The sequence below is a fragment of the Poeciliopsis prolifica genome, unplaced genomic scaffold (genome assembly GCF_027474105.1).
Source record: "Poeciliopsis prolifica strain line A6 unplaced genomic scaffold, Auburn_PproV2 SCAFFOLD052, whole genome shotgun sequence".
NCBI classification, from domain to species: domain Eukaryota; kingdom Metazoa; phylum Chordata; class Actinopteri; order Cyprinodontiformes; family Poeciliidae; genus Poeciliopsis; species Poeciliopsis prolifica.
In genome coordinates, this window is record NW_026562427.1 from 1,983,323 (window position 1) to 2,004,920 (window position 21,598).

General features: G+C 38.8%; 3 protein-coding genes across 3 annotated transcripts; all 3 read left to right on the top strand.

Annotated features, from left to right (window-relative positions):
• Positions 1-2,286: 2,286 nt before the first annotated feature.
• On the top strand, positions 2,287-12,498 carry nfe2l3 (nfe2 like bZIP transcription factor 3). Its single transcript, XM_055058874.1, has 5 exons — positions 2,287-3,135; positions 6,302-6,382; positions 8,185-8,289; positions 8,614-9,061; positions 9,139-12,498. The coding sequence occupies exons 1-5, from the start codon at positions 2,641-2,643 to the stop codon at positions 9,897-9,899; spliced, it is 1,890 nt and encodes a 629-aa protein (XP_054914849.1). The 5' UTR covers positions 2,287-2,640; the 3' UTR covers positions 9,900-12,498.
• A 737-nt stretch (positions 12,499-13,235) lies between these two features.
• cbx3a (chromobox homolog 3a (HP1 gamma homolog, Drosophila)) lies at positions 13,236-16,198 on the top strand. Its single transcript, XM_055058875.1, has 5 exons — positions 13,236-13,346; positions 13,968-14,118; positions 14,312-14,468; positions 14,642-14,736; positions 15,557-16,198. The coding sequence occupies exons 2-5, from the start codon at positions 13,976-13,978 to the stop codon at positions 15,681-15,683; spliced, it is 522 nt and encodes a 173-aa protein (XP_054914850.1). The 5' UTR covers positions 13,236-13,346; positions 13,968-13,975; the 3' UTR covers positions 15,684-16,198.
• Positions 16,199-17,931: 1,733 nt separating this feature from the next.
• On the top strand, positions 17,932-21,371 carry snx10a (sorting nexin 10a). The gene is given in 9 exon segments (XM_055058895.1): positions 17,932-17,946; positions 19,781-19,827; positions 19,999-20,054; positions 20,056-20,083; positions 20,174-20,274; positions 20,351-20,449; positions 20,521-20,712; positions 20,966-21,005; positions 21,007-21,371. Coding segments are annotated over 8 exon segments (621 nt in total). The 5' UTR covers positions 17,932-17,946; positions 19,781-19,794; the 3' UTR covers positions 21,079-21,371.
• The last annotated feature ends 227 nt before the right edge of the window (positions 21,372-21,598 follow it).

The following is a 21,598-nucleotide window of genomic DNA, read 5'->3' on the forward strand; positions in this document are numbered from 1 at the left end:
ATCTTTAAGATGCAGCTGAAAGGCAAAATCTGAACAAAGCAGATGGTCTCTCTTTTATGTGTACACCACCAAGTCAAATTGCTGCCAGAGCACCTTACAACTCAAACAGGCCAATTCATATCCATACATCGAATCCAACTTGCTGCTTATATAATTCAAGTGATTTTCTGATACAATAAAATGATAAAGTAATAGTGATGTTGGTCTTTTTAAACAAAACAATCAAATTTAGTTTATGTAACACCAAGTGGCCTGTCTGAAGACGTCCAGCTGATTGCATTGATCCATTTACTTTTTTAGAGACTCCTTATCCTACATAAACCTTTCACAAAAGCACTGGTAGCACATATAAACACTGAACGTGTTGCACTTTTTTTTATGAAAAATAAATTGTGGGTGGAATAGTTAATTGTGGCAATAATCCAAAAAAAAAATTTCCAGAAATGAGATGTGATTAACAAAAGCACCAGCCCCAGATTACGTTGCATCAGCAAGACAAATAAAGAAAATAAAGCAAATAATTCCACCAGTGATTTCTGCGAGAAAAAGAAAGTCTAGTAATGACAATTAAAGCAAGGACACAGCTAATGGCAATTAATATTTGTGCCATTGACTCCATCCAGAAAAAAGACACAGCTAAACTCAAAAGCAATAAAGCAGGTGTACTTTCGATGGAAAAGAGAAAAACCGTAAGTGCACATACTTCATGGCAGCAATAGCTCTCTCAATGTCTTCCATACAGGAAAGACTTAAAACAAAACACAAAAGCAATGTGCCAATCACACTTTCTATAAAATGCACAATTAGAGAGAGAACACACAGTTAATGTCTGCAATAATGGCATTGCAACAATTATTTATTAAGGATTACATAGACCTCATATTGTGAATAGCTGCTTTGGGCTGAAAGGAAACAAATTGTTTCACGTCTGTATATCTGTATTATTATTATGGGTTTGTTTTACCTAGAGAGAGCTCATGCATTTATTGTTCAAAATCAATTTGCTGACAAAATCCCAGGATGATCACTTGTTTGTGTGTTTATAATAGCAAAATAATAATTTACAATAGCAAAAAAAATATTTAACCTGCTTCATTCCATTTAACTTTCTAATATACTTTATCAGAAAACATATGAGGGAAAAACAATGTAACCAAGCTCAGTATTGCTATATTGATATATATGGTGCTGTAAAACAAAACAAAAAAGTCCACTTTTATATTTTGCGTGGGACATTTTTGCCCAACGTCTTTCTTATTGTTAAATTGTGAATAATGACATGAACCATTAAGGTACTGGGACATGCAGTGCTTTAAGTGTTGTTCTGTGATCTTTCAAGACTCATTGATGCACTCTGAAAGTAATTTTGGTAAATTGCATTAGGGTTCAGAACTTTTCTTCGTTTTCTTCCTTTTGAACGATGCCTGCGATTCCACAGTCATCCGCAATCTCAGTAAACGACTGACTCAGTAAATCGATTTCAGTTGATTTGTTTCCCTTCTGTTGTTGAACTTGTTTATATGTTGTTTTGAGATCTTTCAACATGCTTCATGTAGTCATACTGACTACATGCCTGACTATTTTGTCTGGTAGTAATCATCCTAGACTGTGACTATTGAAACTTATCTTAACAAGGAAGCATTTATGTAAGCTTGTGTGTTATTGGGTGGAGAGGTAGGTTAGTTATCTTAAATAAAATCATCATTTGAAAACATCACTGATTCAGTAGACTAAGCAAGATTGCAAGACAGTAAGTATTTACTCTGCTTATATGATTTTAAGATGTAAGAATTTCAAACAAAAGTAAGTGTTCTGTAATGGGCTAAATACTTTTTTTACATGGCATTTTACTGCTTTCATTTGTGCTAGTTTGTAAAGAAATTAAGTTAACAGTTTGAACGTATTCGACTACCACCTTATAAAGATACAGGTTAAAAACTTAACAGCGAGATTAAATAAGTTAAAAGTTGGTTTAAAGCACAAATACAAGGGAAATTAGAAAATCCTCATTGAAATTCCTAAGTACCAATATCATCTTGGACCTTAGAACTTTGAGATATTCAAAATTAATCAACACATTATCAAAATCCTAGTGCACCTCGTTCTGTTAAGTATGAATGAGAAACAATTAAATGGAAGCTTACTTTCTTGTTGTTCAAGTGGACAACTTTTCTTTGCTCCTATTGGTTTGAATTTATGGACAGTTGACTTGACCAATTATGCTCTCTTCTGGCCAAAGCTTTCGTCCAATCAACGTGGAGCTATGCAAATTACGAAAGAGTTGCAGCAGTTTGCAGTGACAGCATTGGAGCTATTTACATGTTTCATTTTCACTTTTTATCCAAACGGCTTTGGGGTTGCGATTGCTCGGACTCGTCGGGATGAAATGTATCCGCTGCAACGCGCAGAAAGTTAAAGCTTGTAGTGTGTTAATGACGTGAAGTTTCCTTTTGCCGGTAGGTAAGCGTTGAAGCTAAACGCTAACAGCTAGCTAGACGTTGTCACCGGTACAGGCGTACCTCTTTGTCTGACAGGGGAAGGCGTGCTCTTTTGTTAGCTTTTTCCCCTTTGTCCGTTCGGGATAGAGGAACTGACGGGTCAGGATTTCATAGGCACCCGTATTTTGGGAGTACTTAGAAAATGCAGGTCGCGAAAAAATACTTTACAGAAGGCCTAATTCAGTTGACCATCTTGCTCAGTTTGGTTGGAGTTCGAGTAGACATCGACAGCTACCTGACCGGCTACTATCCGCCACTCACTGAGATTAACTCGGGTCCGAGCTCAGCCTACATTCAGACACCCTTTCACGTTTTGAGAGACACGCTTGACGGATACGGAGTGCATCCAAAATGCCCCGAGCTGGACTACTTCTTCGCCAGCCGTCGTCTGCTGGATGAGGTGCGGAACCTCGGCTCGCCGCGGTTCCACACGCAGCTGAACGCGTGGCTGGTGCACCAAGTTTCCTCCACGGGGCCTTCCGCCAGCGACAACCCTGACGCCGGCGTAGGGTTAGAAAGCACTGACGATGAGCCCGCGGATGCCGGTGACCACCTGCCTGTCAGAGACCAAGAAGTGCACCGCCAGCCCAACTCTGAGCTGGGACAGCGGCCTTGTGATGCTGGAGCCTTCCTGAATGTAAGTAATGTGTTATTACGTTGGGGGAAGTTATTTGTTATGAATCAACAACATGTTTGGCATAGGCTGGCTAACTGACAACAAACAAAGGGATCAGCAAGGACTTAAAAACTTATGCCGTGACTATCCAGTACCTCAGAAAGGGGGAATATCCACCCATGTAGTGAATTATTTTTATGTTTCCTTGTAAACCAGGAAGGAGACAACAGAATGTGATAAACCGATGGCATAAGGAACAAAGTACATTCCTTTTCATTTGTTTGAGGCCCTTCCAAGTGCTAAAGTGCTTTTCTGGAGTATACTTACAGTTATGTCTGTGTGAAAGTCAAGGACTTGGGGTTTGCAGAGAAAATCAAGGATTGTACCAAGCATGTCTTGTAGTGTCAAAACAATGTCAGCTCCACTCCAGAAGCTTAATCCTGCCCTGCTTTTATCCATTTCAAGACCAGTTTCAGTGCATGTTTCACATTGTTATGACTACCCAGTAGTCTCCCAAGTCCAACCATCTGAACCAAACTGTTTCAGATTTTTGGGAGCAACCAGAAAACCACCAAGATTTAAACCTTTCATAAACTGGAAGATGCTGGGGCACCGTTGTATTTATCTACAGTGAAATTCAACTCAAAAACACAGCATCAGTTGTCAGGCATGGTAGTGGTAGCAACATGATTAGAGTATTTTCTGCTACCACTGGTCCCTGATGCATAAAAGGAGGATGGAGTAAGAGCGAGAAGGACTGCCTCTGAATTCTTCAACTAGACTTCAAACCAAGCGATAAATGGTTGAAACATGGACACAACTGAATGTAGAGTGATTCCTGAAAAGCATGCTGCTTTTGGAGTGGGTGTGGCAAGATTACATTAAGCTTCTGGACAGACCTGACCTTAACCCTAAAAAAGATGGAAACAGGCCAATTCAAAAACAATTCTGCTGCCTTTGCTGAGAAGAGCGGTCAAATATTGGCCAGAATTAGTCAGAGTTCATAGAGGGTTACAAAAAGCAAATGGGTCCGCTGCAAGTTGCTTACTTGCTAAACGCATTTAACCAAATACAGGTATTTTTGTATTTGGGATGGTTTATATAATTTTTGACCTTGTTTGTACCAGAGAAGATGCAGCATATATTCATGAGGACCTTTTTATTTCTGTTTTTACATTTTACTTCACTTCATCTTGGAAAGGTGACAAGTTCATGTGCTTCATCAAAAGTCCAATTTTTATGATATTCACACTTATGAGTGTTTAATTTTAGTAAGGCATTTGCAATCAATAGATCTAGTCTAGTTAGGTACTCCTTAAAGGAGATAACAAGACAGTCAGGCATCAAAAGTATTCAGCAAAACTTAGGATGCTCCTGTCAGTTCTGTTTTCACCTTTAGTTGGAATTTGAAACATCTAAATAACACAACCAAGATGAAAAATATTGTTTTTAGTTTTCTCATTTTTCTATTTGAACGCGATATTCTAAGAAAATAAAAGAAAAGCACTGAACATTCTCTTTGTAGTCTTTCTGCAGTTAGAACACATTAATCATTTATACTAAAAGCAGAGGTGACGTCACACTGTGTGTGAGAATGCAGCTGCTTTAAAACTGACATTAAAAACAACTAAATATTTACAGAGCTGATGCTTTATGTTGGTAATTAACATGGTTAGCATTACGAAAACAATCAAATCTGTTAGGGACTTGCGATGTATCGGCATCAACATCAATATCGGCCAGTGACTTAACAAGTATTTATTTCCCCTTTTTTTGCCATTTGTGTTTCAAGAGGGGTTTGGGAGTGGGTTGGCTATGTGGTACTTGTTTGATCATGTGATAGTGATGCAGCAAAGCATTATGGGCTGTTTAACATGTATTTATGTCTGCCCAAATGTTCATGTCGGTGCCTGTCGTAAAGATTGTTGCTCTTTGCTTTGGAGAATGTTAGAAGGCGGCCAACATTTCCCAATCCATTATGTTCCATGATCAACTTTTCTATACCCCAGTGACCATCCTGTTTTCTACCAATGGTCTTGGTCTCTTGCATCATCATCTTCTCTCGATTACAAACTCCTCTGTAAAGAGCGTAGTTGCCTTTCTGACTTGTTAGTTCTTAATATGGTTGAACATATAGAAAAAATGATCTGATTTATGTTTCCAAACATCCAATCAGAGCCAACCAGCTAATTTCTTAGTGCATCGCATAGATTTTTTTTCTTTTTGTAACGCAGATAAAACACTCAACCCTCATGTTTAATTCCTCCCTCCATTAATGATGCTTTTCTTGCACTTTCTAATACAAACAGCTGCTTGGTGTAGGCTATTTTTTGGCAACAGTTGACGTTACAAGTCGTGTAATAGTGTCACCTTTCTTCAGGGTTAATCACCAGCTGTGGCCCTGGAGAGGTGAAGGAGTGAGGATCAGATCCACACCCTGTATGCTTACAATAGCAGCGGTCTACTCTTGAACATTGTCCCTCCCATAGAGTTGATTTGGAACTGCCCAATGCAATGTTGATGTCTTTATTTTCTTTCATTTTACCTCCAAAGCTTTTTAAATTAGCGTTTGCTCTCTACTGTCTAAAGAAGAAGGCTTCAGCTGGGATTTTCATGGACTCCAGTCGGCAAGTGTCACAAAGCTATTTGAAGCTGAAAAAGTGACAGAGTAAGGAGTCAGCAAGTTCAGGCAGAGCAGAAATAGGCTGCTTTCTTTTTGCTTTTAGCAAGGACGCAGAAAGTTAAGAAGTAATCATTATCCTTTTACATCCAATCCCATTGCACATAGAAAATAACTATAGGGTGTGTATGTGTGTGTGTGTGTGTGTGTGTGTGTGTGTGTGTGTGTGTGTGTGTGTGTGTGTGTGTGTGTGTGTGTGTGTGTGTGTGTGTGTGTGTGACAGCTGTTGACCCACATCACTGGCAGTGTATCAGGTCATCGCTGCCCTAACTTTTACAGCTGCCTATTAAGACAGACCTTGACATCGTTAGAACCGAAGTGTTACATAACACAAGAACCGCATTCTGCTATGGCTAAAACGGGATCAGGGAACCTGAAAATGCTGTGACCTCTGGCGGCTTATTGGGTCACAGCAAACAAGGTGTTTGTGTTTCTCTTTTCGAACATGAAGTTCAAAGTTTACAAATTACTCAATGCTAATCTATCTATATTTATTCCCCCTACCAGGAGGATGAAGTTAAGATTAAAGAAGAAGAGGAAGCAGTTCCACTTACTCACCTGGCTCACAGTTCAACACTAGAACAAGAGGTAAGACAGTTCCTTAGGGATTTTTTTAATGCACTTTTTATTCTTATGAGCATATACCTTACAGTTCTTGTCATAGTTTAAGCTCCTCCAGCTCAGTATCATCCTATGTTGGATGTACTTGTGTAACAGATGTACTAATTTTGTACAGCATATTTAAGCAGAACCCATGTGGCACTAAGGCCCTGCAAAATGTAAGGCAAAGTAACACCTAAGGCAAAGAACTCTTTACAAAATTGTATGGCATCACAATTAATAGGTTCATTTCACAGAAAACCAGTAACAATCTCAAGAGCAATATTGAGAGCACATGTCTTGTGGTTTGCTCTGTTTTGTTTCATTTTCCACAGAGTTTACTTAGTTATTCCAGTTTCTATTAGACTTCCAAACTTCTATTTTGATGTGATTCATAAACAGGAGCTTCAAGTTCATATAAAACTTATCAAAAGAGCCTCTCCTATTTTCGCTGAACAGCACTAATTATGTTCACGTTGTTACCTAACATAGGTGTGGGAGTCTTACAGTTGGGAAAATGGGTCAGATTTCACCGCTGTTCCTGTGCTTCCTGCCTGACTCATCTGCTTTGAGGCGACTGCTCACTTCCCGTTAAAAAAAGTATTGGACGTGTTGTCTAAGGCTCCTCTGAAACCCGTTGCAGGGCCCACAACACAGTCGGCAAGCAGCTCTGTGAAACAGACTTTGCGAGCAAATGCATACACCTCTACAGGAAAGACAGGAACGTCTTGTTAAAGTGTTTTCACTTGAACCAAGAATCAAATGCAATGAGTTGGAAAGAAATACATTAGCTCAAAAGCACTGCTAAAAACAATTTTCAGTAATTGCATATAATTATGTTGCACCACTGGTAAACATATATAATTAAATTTTAAAGTCCAAACATTTTTTAAATTTCAATTTTCAGTTTACAAAATGTCAAATATATTTATAAACTGAGCATATTCTATTATGCCAAAGTGTGAAGGAAAAGCTGACAAGCATGACTTTCTTTTTTTTTTTTAACTGATGTATAATCTTATGACCAAAATGGACATGTGTGACTCATAAGGTCATAAATAAGAGGAAAGTAGACGGATGCTGATCTGAAAAAGTCGGGAAAGTGCTACATGAAAATAGCTGCTAGCCTAAACTTGCCCTCCAGTAAAGGCAATAATTAAAATGTTCAAAACATGGAACTGTGATAAACAAGGGTGGAAAAGAAAAATATAATCAGAGAGAAATTTGATAAAAAATATCCAACTGTTTCCTTATCACACATTTGATTCTATCTACACACCAGCAACTGCTTTCAGTGGCAGAGGAGAGACAATAGTTTTTTGCACTTTTGTCAAAAATGTAAATGTGTCGAAGTTGATAAATCCTACTTGAGCGTTTAACTGGAAGAGGGTGGTTTGGTCAGATAACACCATGATTAAGCCTTTCTGCAACGAACACAGTTGGTACTGGTTCAAACAAAGGGTAAATGTGCCTCCTGTAAAATATGATGGAGGATTTGTGATCCTCCATCATACTTTTGGTTCTCCTCCAAAAGCCCTCTCTCACTATGTCTCTCGTGATATGTTTTAGAAGAAGAACAACTAGTTTCCTGTTGGCAAAAAGTACCGTGATTCCTAATCTAGACAGCAGCAATTTTTGTTTCAAAACCTTTCATATTAAGAAAAATGTAAGCTTCTCTCAAAAATGTTTTTATTCAGAGATTTTACAACTACGGCAATGAAATATACCTCATTTATTAATTTTTTCTTTTTTTTTTAGTCTTTCATGCCTGTTTTCCATTTTTCTTTCAGAGTTTGCTTGAAGGCATCACTACACTGCCCGAGCCAGTGCTTCACCATGCTCCTCCACCTGCTGATATTGACTGGAACAATTTGCTTACTGTTGCAGATCTTGATGTAGGTTTTCACAAAATACAAACGCAAAACACAAGAGTTTGGTGTTTAAATTGATCAGTGCAGTCTGGAAGAGAATTGAATTTGAATTGTGTATTTTCCAAATCTTGGTGTTTAGGGAAAAAACAATTATATTTCCAGCGTTTTTTCCTATCGCTTTGTCTCAATCTCTCCATCCATCTTGGCATTCTTTCATCCCTCTGTTTTCCAACCATTTGTTCGATTTTGATTACTGAATGGTTCAGGAATACTGAACCATTCAGCATTCCTGAAAAGACGCAGGAACGCTGTGTAAACAACGTTGCTCTTTGCTCTTTCAAAACACAGGATCTGGACTCCCTCGTCACCGATCGTCTCTTGGAGCTCGACTCGGACATCAGCAGCGCCATCAGCCAGGACGTCAGTTTGCATGACGCCATGGTGACCAGCGCCAGGGCGTTTGGACCGACGGACTCCCAGCGGGATAGAAACCTCCTGCTACTGGAGTCCACAAACTCCTCGCTCTCTGACTCTTTGCCGGGCATGGCCGTGGGCCTCGCTGCACTGCCCTTTGCCTCGGTGTGCAACTTAACTGGCAATCTGACGTCGCAGAGTGCGCTCGGTAGCTGCCTAGATGAGGCTGTGTTTGAACAAATCAATCAGCTGGGTTTGGGCCTGGAGGCAATAGACAATCAGCTGGACTATCTCGAGTGCTTAGACTCTCGAGCGTTCGAGGACTTGGACTCCGATTCAGGACTCTCCTTGGAAAGCAGCTATGGATGTCCAGTCTCCCCTGGTTCGTAAAAATCTTTTTAGGTTACTAATACTTTGCTTAAATTTGTACCAACAGTTATTTTATCCTCTCTCTTTCAGGTTCATCTGAGATGTCATCATCGACCAGCTTGTACTATGAAGAAGAGGGTGGAGCTACCGGCTACAGCAGCGAGGTGGACTCCAAACCCCCTAAAGGCATGCTGGACCACCACACCGTGTGGCCACCTGTTGATCTGAGTGAGAATGTGTGGCACAACCACAGCTACTCATCTCCCCATCTCCTCAGCATGCCGCCTCTAAGGCTGCCGTGTAAAACCGAGGAGCCAGAAGAGGACGGCGAGTCACGGCTGGAGGAACAAGAGTTGAGCCGCGACGAGCTGCGCGCCCGTGCCATGTGCATCCCCTTCTCTGTCCTGCAGATCGTCAACATGCCCGTGGAAGAGTTCATGGAAGTGCTGGACAGCCACAGCTTCTCCACCGATCAGGTGACGCTCCTGAGGGACATCCGCAGGCGCGGGAAGAACAAGCTGGCGGCGCAAAACTGTCGCAAGCGTAAGCTGGACGCCATCACAGGGCTTCAGGAGGAGGTGGAGCGGCTGCAGGCCCAGAGAGACAGACTGCTGAGGGAAAAGCGGCTCACGGCCAAGACCATGGGCGCTGTGGCCCACCAGTTCAAGCAGCTGACCCGGGACGTTCTCTCACGGGTGAGGGACGCATCGGGACGGCCCCTGAACCCTGACAGGTTCACCCTGCAGTGCGGCGCTAACGGGAGGGTCGTAGTTCAGCCCATCAGACAGCCCGCTGTCGCCACATCAGCTGGCAAAAAAACAGACAAGAGAAAGAAGGAGAAGAAGCCGTGAGATTGTTCACTGACACTTGAGCTTTAGGGGGTGTTTTGGATATTGCTGAACTTTACTAAACCTGGCTTTGGGGTTTTATGTTTGTAAAGATTGCATTGGGAGCCTAAATTGTCACAAGATGCAAAAACAAGAGACACTCAGAGCATAAATTAAAAAAAAAACATATCTCTACTTATGGGGTAAAAAAAGTAGCTTACACACTGGACTTTTGTTTGCTTGTTAAAGATGGGCAAAGCAGGGTTTAAGGGAACAGCTTAGCTGCTGGAAACGGCATCAATCTCTCTTTGTGCCTGTTAAGATATGAACTCGGACATTTATTGCTAAGTATGGCAGATTCTGGTTAGAGCTCTAAGACGAGAGTTGTTCTGTTTGTTTGCCTTGTACTTTGCCTATTTAGTAGAAGTCGGAGGGTAAAGATTGTATTTATAAATGGCTTGAGGTTCTTGAACTTGAAGTTCTTATATGCGTCATGAGACTTTTTATATATATATATATAACTTAAAATGTAACTGATGAGAAAATTAAAATTCCACCAAATGTTTACAGCCAACATTTCAGAGATCAGGGGGTAAGTAAGGTTAACCTTTTGAACTGAAATGAAAAAAATAATAAAGTAATTCTTTTCTACAATCTTTTTGATTACATAAAGCAAACCAATGATTAAAGAGGCCTTAATTTGCTTTTAAGATAATGTGATTTTTTTATTTTTTTTTTGGTGTAAACATGTTTTAAGAGTTTTAAAGGTTACTAGAACAAATAAAACATCTACAGCAGTTGGAGATGAGCGCACATAGGTTTGACCTTTTCAATTGCAACAATTTAAGTACTGGCATAAATTTACTCAACCTCATCCCTAAAAATCCATATCAACGTTGCTACAAGGTAAAAGAAAGTCTGAAATTGTCAACATCAACTTTTGGTGAAAAAAACATTGAGTTTTGCTTTGACACATTTTACATATTACAGAAATAGTTGCTTGGGAATGCACTGATTAACATTCTGTGGAAGACTTATTTCTTTATTTGGACCTGCTGATACTGAATGCAGCTAATACAGATTTTTCTTTAAGAATAGGAGAGACATATTCAACGTTTGTTTTTCTTCCCCTCCAATGAATGTTCAACTATTAGCAGAGAAGGAGTCAAAGAATATCCTTAGATTAGTGATTTCCAAAATACGAACAATGCTTTATGTTCCACAACACACTCGAAAGGGATACAATAGATCAACTATATCCTATTAAACCATACTGTTTAATTGTCTGATTGTCTTCTGAAAGTCTGGCTCTTTCTACCACCTTGAGTGAGCTGCAAATATGTCTCAAATTTGTATTGAATGCAGTTTATTTTTATAAATACCTGCTTACTTCATAGTCGTTCATCTGCAGTTTTCACTTGTGCAGTAAATAGTTAACTGATTCGGTAACAGCATCCACACCCGAATGTGTTATTGTCAGACATCCATCATGGTTTTATCTGTTAATTATTAATGTTGAAATTGTTCTTTTCAAAGGTTCTTCAGTTTATATACTCGCATGAGTGTGGAGGAGAAACGTATCATGTTTTGAGTAGCCTTTAATTTGGAAAATTGTCTTCCATCAAAACTTTGGCTTTGTTGTTTTGAAGTGCATGATCTGTTAATATTAGATTTTACCTTTTTTCTGCTTTCTATTCTTTGATCAAACTGGTTTGGAGGAACCAAAAAGGATGTTTTATTTTTTTTTATGATCGGTGAGGTTGTGTCAAGTACTTAGAAGGTGCTTTTGCACTCCTTCTCTTTTCACTATATAGTTATTTACCTTGGATCAAACACACTGACCCACTTCGGTAATGTGAACATTTTTTAACTCCACTTACCTGTTAAGAATCGTACCTGTTCTTTTCTACAAGTAATAAAGCAATCTATGAATAAGTACTGGGCACAACCCCACTTTAATTTATAACTTTGTCAAAGCCACGCGGCAAAAACATGAAATCTTGTCAAGTATTTTTGGTCTAGTTTCTAGTGCAAATGTCTGAAATGAGTCAAAACTTTCTAACTAGTCACATTTCAGCAGGATACAGGAACTTATTCTAACTCAGTAATTCCTTAATGTTGATGAAAAGGTAGTTGTTCCATTGGCAGATTATTTCACTTATAAAATGGGGAAAATGACATAAGTAAAATAATCTGCCAATGGAACTAGAACTTTTTCATTAATATTAAGGGATAACCAAGTCAAAACAAGCTCTTATACTTGCAAATTAGTTTTGTCTTATTTCAGCTATGCTAAGATATTTGCACTAGAAACTAGACCAAAATTGGCTAAGATTTTGTGTTTTTGCAGTGCAACCAGACCAATTTTCTCCTTGCTCATTATTATTGGGTGTTGCTATTGAAATGATCAGAAAACGAAGTGAAATGTTACCATTGCATGAAAAGTCGCTCTAGAAGAAGCTAAAAAAAGAAAAAAAATGGATTGCATAATGTCATTTGTTTTAAGTTGTGCTGTTTGTATGCCTTTTTTTAAAATAATTTGTTCTTTTTCTGAAAATCATATTTGTTTGACTTCAGAGTGTTTGTTGAAAATAAGTTTGTGTGATTAAAAAGAAGAAAAACTTTTTGTCTGATTGTTCTCAGCAAATCACAACAGCGATATACTTCAAAGTCAGTGCAACTAACACTTTAAATATAACGTTTTTTTGTTTTGTTTTGTTGGGGGGCTTTTTTTTTTTTGACAATAACTGAGAAATACCCTGGACAGCTTGCTGGTGGATCAGCGCAAGACCTGAGAAAAGCAGGACAAACGTGACTGCAATCGAGAGCAATGAGAAGAATGTACAAAACCTGCACAAAACTAACTTACTGTCCACTGATGTGGTCTTTCAGTCTGACTGATATTGATATATTTTTGCAAAGAATAGGCTAAATTTCGACGGACAAAGCTGGTAAAGTCAGATGTCAAAGAACTTTCAGCTGCAACCACAGGAGAGTTGAATGCAAATTAATGACCCAAATGAATTAAGTTTTATTCATAAAAATAAATATAAAAAGAAAATCGTGTAGAATTTCTGTTGAATCTCAAAATGATTTGCTCTGCTTTATCCGATTAATTGGAACGTCAAAATGTCGAATGTGTTTCTAGATTTAGAAACACACACACAGAAGAAACAGCTGTTTTTTCCGCTGTTAAAACTTTTCTCTTTCTGGTTTTAAACATACGTTAACCACGCAAAAAAAAGAAATAAAAATAAAATGTTAATCCCAGGTCTGTTCAAAACAATAAAAAGAACTCAAACGAGGTAAAGAAAAAAATTCTCTCCTTGAAGGCGGAGCCTTAAAGCGATCGCGTTTCCTTCCGGGTTGCCGTAGAGCACCTCAATTTGGCTTTTCGCGCTATAACTTGACTGTACGTTTAGTGGCCCGCGTGTGCAGAAGATTTCTCCAAGTGGATAACTGGTTTTTAAGGTTGGTATGCGTACTTCACTTATCTTCAAAAGTAGCTCATCTTTTACAGTTTCGATTTAACTTGTAGCTTTAATAAGGCGAACTTACAGAATGCACGCTGATTCTGTGCGGTTGCACCTCTAACAGTGACTAAGTGTTTTTACCCGGCAAGGTTTGCAGATCTATTGTTGTCTATTCGGCTAGCTAAATAATAGACATACCTTTCCCCAGGTACACCGTGTTATCTTCCTTTGTGTGTTTTTAGCGCATCGTTGCTGTGATATTTATTGCATGGCAGAAGAATGATTGAATTTTCCGCTCGGATATAATGTTAAAGTTTATAAGCTAACGGTAAATGTCCAGTCGGCGAAACTTGTGGCTAACTCAAGTTAGCACAGCGGCTTACCTTTGTAATGCTATCAAGAGTTCCCCGGCTAATGAGCTAACGTCGGATGCTAGCGAGTTTATTTCAGTTCGGAGGAGGCCTCACTATATCGACCAGATTTGGATTGTGTTTGTTCCCCTTTTCAGCACCCATAGCTGTCTGCCAGAAAGCTAGTTTCACATTTATGTGCATAAAGGTGTCGGTCAAATAGACTTGACGCTAATAATGTGATGCTTATCCCTCCTCCTTGTTTGTAGAGCACAAAATGGGCAAGAAGCAGAACACCAAAACTAAGAAGGAAGCGCAGACTCAGGAGGAGCCGGAGGAGTTTGTTGTGGAGAAAGTGATGGACCAGCGCGTCGTCAATGGGAAAGTGGAGTTCTACCTGAAGTGGAAAGGATTTACTGAGTGAGTTTCCCTGTGACAGCCATTTCTTCCCTGCTATGGGGTTGTGCTGTGCATTTGGATGCACGTTTGTGCTGCCGTTCTTGGACGGATAAAGTTCGCTTTCAGGTTTCGGCACCTGTTCGCGGAAGTTTTGAGTTGGGCGGAAAAGAAAAAAATGTCACCCCCATCCCTCTTCCTGTCTTTGTTCATTTAGTGCTGACAACACTTGGGAGCCTGAGGAGAACTTGGACTGCCCTGAGCTGATTTCAGCTTTTCTGGAGTCGCAGAAAAACATCAAGGAGAAGCCTGCGGCTGTGAAGAGGAAAGCTTCCACAGAGGAGGGAGAAACTGAGTCTGCAAAGAAAATTGAGGTTGGTTTAAGAATAAATAAATTATTGTTTTAGCTGAATTAGTGGTTGTTGTGTGTTGGTCTGCATTTGTTGCTGGACTATGTGAAAGACTCGTAACTTCATCATTACTATTTTCTGTTAAGGTGTGAGTAGCAAGAAGATGTTCCATTCTCATGCTATGCGTGGTTTTGTAGGTTGAGCAGCCACGTGGTTTTGCCAGAAACCTCAGTCCAGAAAAAATAATTGGTGCCACGGATAGCAGTGGGGAGTTGATGTTCTTGATGAAATGGTAAGCTACTAAGGATTCCTATAAATGTCAATAAGGGCTGCTTGAAGACTTTTATTTATTTTTTTTTTGCTTTCAAGCAAAGATGTTTGTTTGTATGGGTGCAAAATGTTCAAATCTAATAATGGTCCATTACCAGACATCTGTAGAATGTTGACATGCTGAGGAAATGGCTGAAAATATTTAGATTCTCAGAGATGCATCTCAAACTGACACTGGAGCTGGAAACCCCTTCTGACTGGTTCTGATTTATATGGGGATCCCTCTATTTCATATATGTTGTAGAAAAGTTTAGTTTTTCTTTAAATACGCTTCCCATTCAGTGTGTCACAGTCCACTTCAGGCTTGGACATTTTCTAGATTCCTTAAAGGGTGACACAGCTCTTTTGTGTAGTGCTAAATCTGAAGCAACAAATCATGCCAGCCAGTATACAATTGTATTTTTCTTAGTGTTTACCTTTTTCTTTCTTTTACTCTGCTTTTGCTTTTCTTCTAAATATCAAAACTATTTTTTTTTCAGTGTTTATTAGAATTGTTTTGCTAATACAGCCATTTAACATTAATCAATGTGATATAATACAAACAGTTCAAGATGTTTTAGATTAATTTTTGATAACAAACATCAAGCTTCCTTCTGAATTAGATTTTTAGCCTTGAAAAATCATCTGCTGTCAGCTCTTCCATGTTATTGCTTGATATTAGTGACTTGTTAACTGTATGACAAAGAATTGTGTCTGCCTCTACATTTATTATTCGTGGAAATGTTCTCCACTGACTAACTTTAAAGTTTTTCTTTTTCTCTCTCCTTTACCTGCTTTCCCAGGAAAGACTCGGATGAAGCAGATTTAGTCCCAGCCCGCGAGGCCAACACACGCTGCCCTCAGGTCGTCATAGCTTTTTATGAGGAGCGACTGACATGGCATTCATGTCCAGAGGATGAAGCTCAATAATTCCTCCCTCTGGTATCTGCTGTTTGGTTTTTTTTTTGTTTTTGTTTTTTGTTTCTCTCTCTCTCTCCATGAAGTCTGAACTTCTCCTCCTAGTCTGCCTCTTAATTTTAGCTACCTTTAGACTGTTCTATAGAGTTTTCTACATTTGTACTTTGGCAGCAGAGGAGAACTTTATGCCTATGTGAAGTAACCGAGCAGCTGATGTGTCCGACAGAGTTCATCCAAATGTTACGTTGCGACAGAACTACTGTGAATCTCAGGCCTGCTCTCAAATGTTTTTTAATTCCGACTACTTGAACAATGTTAAGCTGTTAATTGAGTTTGTTTTTGTTGTTGCTTTATCCTGCAAGTTCTTCTGAAATTCCATTTTGTTTATGGAGTGTAAATACTATCCCAGGTTCCAATTAAAACTTTTATGTACATATTTATAGGTCTGTTTATTCTTGACCCCATCTACATATGGATACATGACAAGAACAAGAAAATAAATTGGAAATCTTTATGCCTTTTTGTAATTTCCTCTAGTTGTGTGACCTTTTCTTACATGGCAGCTTGTGTGTATTAAATTTAAACCGGCATTAAGAGGCGAAAGAGATGAACTTTAGACTTTTGAGCATATTGTTGAGCCTCCTGTGGCAACACCTTGTGTAATGTGCAAACTTATTACTTTACATTAAGGCCAGTTAAAACTCCCATCACTTCCAGTATTTTTTTTAATTTTTATTCTTGTGGTGTTCTTAAATAAGGAAATTTCTTCGTACGACTTGGTGCTTTCACTCCTAAAGAAAACGCATTTAGAACATTTGAAAACAACTTGAGTTCAGAAAGGGGGATTTAAGTGACTGGAATGTGACATGGTTAAACGTGTGAGGTGTACTGGCATAAGCATTTGACCCACTTACATGTTTTCATAGCTTTTTATATAGCCACTTTGATTTTAAAAATGAACAATTAAAAGAAAATTGCTTTATATTGGGGGGCATCAACCTGACTTAATGAGTTATAGGAGCTCAAATACCCTGTCATAACTTTAGTTTTGGTTATGGTCTTCTGACTAAAATTTAATTTGGATAGTGTAATCAACTGTTTGTTGCTTTATTTATTTTCATAAATTAATCAGATTCTTGAAGAAAATTCTGATCTGGATGTGAAGGTATTTGGAATACCTTCTCTGAGACCATTTAGTATTGAAATGTTTAAGCACATGTCCCATGGCAGCATAAGTACCACTTCTATTGGGTAAAAACAGGAAGCTGGGGTTATGATTGTAGCATTCACATGATAGATTCATCATTTGATTTAAAAAAAAAATTCCAACACTATCTTTTAAAATGTGTCTGAGTTGTAGATTCACGTCATGGGTGTGTAACTTGACAAATCTGTAACAATCAAGATGGATCAAAGTATGAACATTTTGGATTTTACTCCTTTTTTGCATCTGGATCACACTAGAACTGCTCCAGTTCCTAAAATACAACTTATAGACTCTTAAAACTTTGACTAGACTATTCTGCTTTGATAGCAGAATATTTAGAACCATGTTTCTGATTTGTGAAACCTTTCTCTGATGTGTGAAACTTCACTTAGCAGCCCGCTGCAAAAGACCTTTCCTTCCAACAGCAATCACTGCAATAACTCTTTGAAAAATTAATGACTTACACCAACATTGAATTTTCCAGTGGGATCAAAAACGTGATTTTGAATTAGAATTGAATTTGAAATAATAGCCTAATGGAAAAAAAAAACTCCAGCATGAAGCAAGTGTGAATAGTGATCTAAACTTTAGTGAAGTTTCACAAGTACCAAACATGGACTAAAATATTCTGCTATTAGAGCAGAATAATCCAGTCCAAGTTTGAAGACCCTAGGTGTTGTAGTTTTTAAACGAGAGTCGATTGAAGATGCGCAGGGTAGTGTAAAAATCGTGTGGAATCGATTTTTACACTATCCATTTCCCGAATCGGAAGCTGGAATCGGAAACCGACTCCAGGTCACAGGAGCTTTTCGCTACTCTTCCCCAGGTTCCCGGCTCGCGGGAAATAGAAGCCCAGAGAAAAAGGAAAGTCGCGTGCTGGTACGACTCTGAGGCAGCGTGCGCTTCAGAGAAGCAGGTCTCAGAAGAGGGTCTCACCGAGTTGTTAGTGGTTAACAGGCGAGCCGCGGTGCAGGCGGGGCAGAGCTTAGAGCCGGAGCCCTGAGCCGGTACCGGGTCTCGGTTGTTCACAAACACCGGATTAAGGCTCTGAAATTGAAGAGAACAAAGGTAGGAATTGTTTGGCAGCATAAGGTCTGTGTCATTTCGAATCTCGAACTCTTGAAATATTTATATTTTTGTTTCATCAACTTCTGAGTGAGACGCTGAGTCTTCAATTAGTTTAAGACTGGCAGGTTTGACTCAGGACCCTGCATCTTGAAGCAGTGCAACATTTATGTCTTACATTAACTTTAGTTTTGGTTATGGTCTTCTGACTAAAATGTAATTTGGATAGTGTAATCAACTGTTCCTTTATTTATTTATTTTCATAAATTAATCAGATTCTTGAAGAAAATTCTGATCTGGATGTGTTGCCAAAGTGTTTGACTGTGCATATGGTAGAGAAGTTGTTGCAAACGTGTAGTAATAATTAATTTGGTAAATCCGTCTGATTCCTCAACCTGCTTATTTTAAAACCCCCAACTGGTTCAGTTTTAATAACTCGGTTACACTGGTAAAGCAACTTCAGATTGCAAAGTGAGTCTTACTAAAGGTGCCCGAAGTAACAGCTGTACTTGTATAAAGTCTGAAACCCTGGCTTTAGATGGGGAAAAAATGTTTTACAGTCTGAAGATGCAACATGGTCTTTTCTTGTCCTTAGTCAGCTTCTGTTTTTTTCTCTAGAATTGGACTTCCTGTTAAGAGATTTAGTGTTTTCATAACTATAGCACACAAAATGGATGTGCTTCTATGTTTTAATTTGGTTGTAATGTTGAATATTGTAAGGTTAGCTCTGTATTTTTTTTTGGGGTGGGGGGGTTAAATTAAACTCAAATGGTATCAAATAAATGTTCCTGGTTGTCATGATTTAGTTTAAGAAATGTGGCCCCACCGTTTGCCACCACCGTCCGTACTGGATCTACTGTTTTCCAATTGGACCCAATCAAGGGGGGAAATGAGGTGACCAGTGCTTCACAATCCGTTTCCTGTTTAATCTTAGCGTCTTGACTGTCTGAGCATCTATTTTGTAACTGCTGTTATGTCAGCCAATGACTATAGAAAAGGAATGAGGGGCACATTTCATGAAGCCCATTTGACCAGACACGGTTATGCAAGACAATCGACTGTCCCAACAAAGAGCTGTTTTTCCTCAACGCGAAGAAATTGTGCCATGAACTGACAATTAACTCACAACATGAGTACAGTAATGCTGTCCTGCAGAAAGTTTACTGGATTGGTTTGTGACTTCATGCTGTAGTAGTTTTGCACAGCACATCTACAGATTAGACATGGACTGACAATGTTTGGTTCTATAGATCAGTTCTGCTTGAGGCATGCCTCAAGTAATGTGTCTAGGAACACATGTTGACAATGTGCAGAGGCCTGTATGTGTGACTGGCCATGTGATGGGAGAAGTTGTGCAACAAATGGACCCACACACCCCGTCCTTAAAGAGCAGGTTACTCTTGGAGATATTCAAAGATCTTTAAAGTGAGTTTCTGTTCAAGGGATTTAAATAGTTGGTCTTGCCTGTTGAATTTGCACTCATCCTAGGAATTAGTTCATCCTAGGAACTTGAAGCTAATGGCTTGGTCAAGATGAGATAAGTGGACTTCTGTCTAAAGGTCCATTCTCTTCCAATGGTAGCTTCACATTTGGATTAGTTTTAAAAAAAATACCCTCGATTATTTACACAGCAAAAGGAGGTGGGTGGGAAGTGACATACCAGTGACTTTCATGTGTGAATGTGTGAAACCTTTACTGGATGTCTCTTTCGAGTAACTGCCGGATATTAAAGTAAAGAAAAATTATAAAGTGTTTTGAAGGAATGTTATTACTGGGCTTCCACTTGGAAGAAAAGTTGGATTTGCAAGATAACATTTTTTTTTTACCTTCTATGCAGAACTTGTAGCAGTAATGGACAGTATTCTGGATAATCTCTCAAAAACTGTAAGTATTCAAATGTATTCTTCAAATCCTCAGAATGAGATTGAACTAAAGTACTGAAAATGGCCCCAGATGAAACCCCTTTGCCCCCCCCACCCCCTTTTTTAAAAAATTAATTAATTAATTTAACTTGTTGAGAAATGTTGATTCTCAATTTCCCATCGACTTTTTTAGGAATTTGCTAGCGTTTGTGTTAGAGATCCTCGACTCCACAAAGTTGACCCCTGGCACTTATGTCGACTACGAGATCTGTTTAAAGGCAAGTGTTTTGGACCGAATATTGACCTTGGCTTAATTTTTGTCAGTAAGCCTGTTTGATCAGATAAGTGTACTAATGTTTTTCTTCCAGACCAACAGCATGTGTTTTCGAAAGAACACTTCCTATGTGAGACGGCGTTACAGTGATTTTGTTTGGCTGCGTCACTGTCTGAAGGGAAATGCTCTGATCATGTACGTTTAAACTTTAAAACCTTGTATAAACTTGGTCTGACTAGATGCATGTTAACATTTTTAGTTTTCTGTGCAGAGAATTGCCCAAGTTGCCACCCTGGAATCCCTTCTTTAGTTTGAAGAACAAAGAGCAAGTATCCAAAAGAATGAGGGGCCTGCAGGAGTTTCTAGAAAAGTTAGTAGTTTCATAAAAGTACTGTTTTTTTATGTTAACAGAGGTGTTTTAATTCAATTTTCTTTTTCCAGTGTTTTTCAGAATCCCTTATTGTTATCAGATAGTCGGCTTCATCTTTTCCTCCAATCAGAACTCAGTATCAGAAGGATTGAAAGGTGTGCTCTTGGTAAGACCAGGTACACTGTCGCTGAAGCTATTCAACTGTCCAGAAGCAGTTACAGCAGTTCGGAGGATAAGAGCTCTTGTGACTCGGACTGTGAGAGGTGAGATGTTTACAGTGACTTACAAAAGTAATATGCTTTGAACTTTTTTACATTCACATCCGTCACAAAGTTCAACATGCAGTTGTCGTTTGGATTGTCGTGGTGGACGAATGTAAAATATCGACATTGAATGTGTTTGAAGTTCATTCTTCGTCATTTTAACACGACTAAATCTAAAAGGTCGAATACATTTTACTAAACTTTGTAGCATATGCAATTTAGATGCTAATCTTGCCATTTTTTAGTTGTCCAGCTTTGCATCTTCAGATCTGGGATTGAGCATCGATGCTACCCTAATTGCTTTCAGAAGGATTGGCTCGAGACAGTCCGGTCCCTTTTCATCATTCAAATGAAAGAGACCCCTAATTGAGGATTCTCCTTTCCATATCATGCACAGTATTTGTATTAAAACCTGCATTACCTTCCCTCAGATTATACATTGGTGTAACTGCCTGTTTGCAATAGTCTATGAAGTCATGGTATGTTTGACCAGAAAAGTGCCAAAAAAAACCCAACAACAATATGTTCAGTGTCCTGCTTGGACCATTTTAATTTACCTCATTGTTCTCAAAGACCTTTGTCACTGAAATGGTATGTTTGCGAGGAGGAAGTTCGATATACATTTTTTAAAAACCATATAAAACTATATGTATGTTATGGAGAACACTGTATTTTATTAGTGCTTCAGTGTTGCACTGTATAGTAAGCAAGATTTGAATTGTTTGTTTTAAATTTGATCATATTTTATGATTGGTTAAAGAATAAACAAATTGTCTCTGAAAATTTTTTGTGGATATCTTTGTTACTTGGCAAAGCTTAGATTTGCTTTTCACAAGACTTCAGTAATGGTGCATGTTTGCATTGTGCCAACACTCCAGTAGAGGGA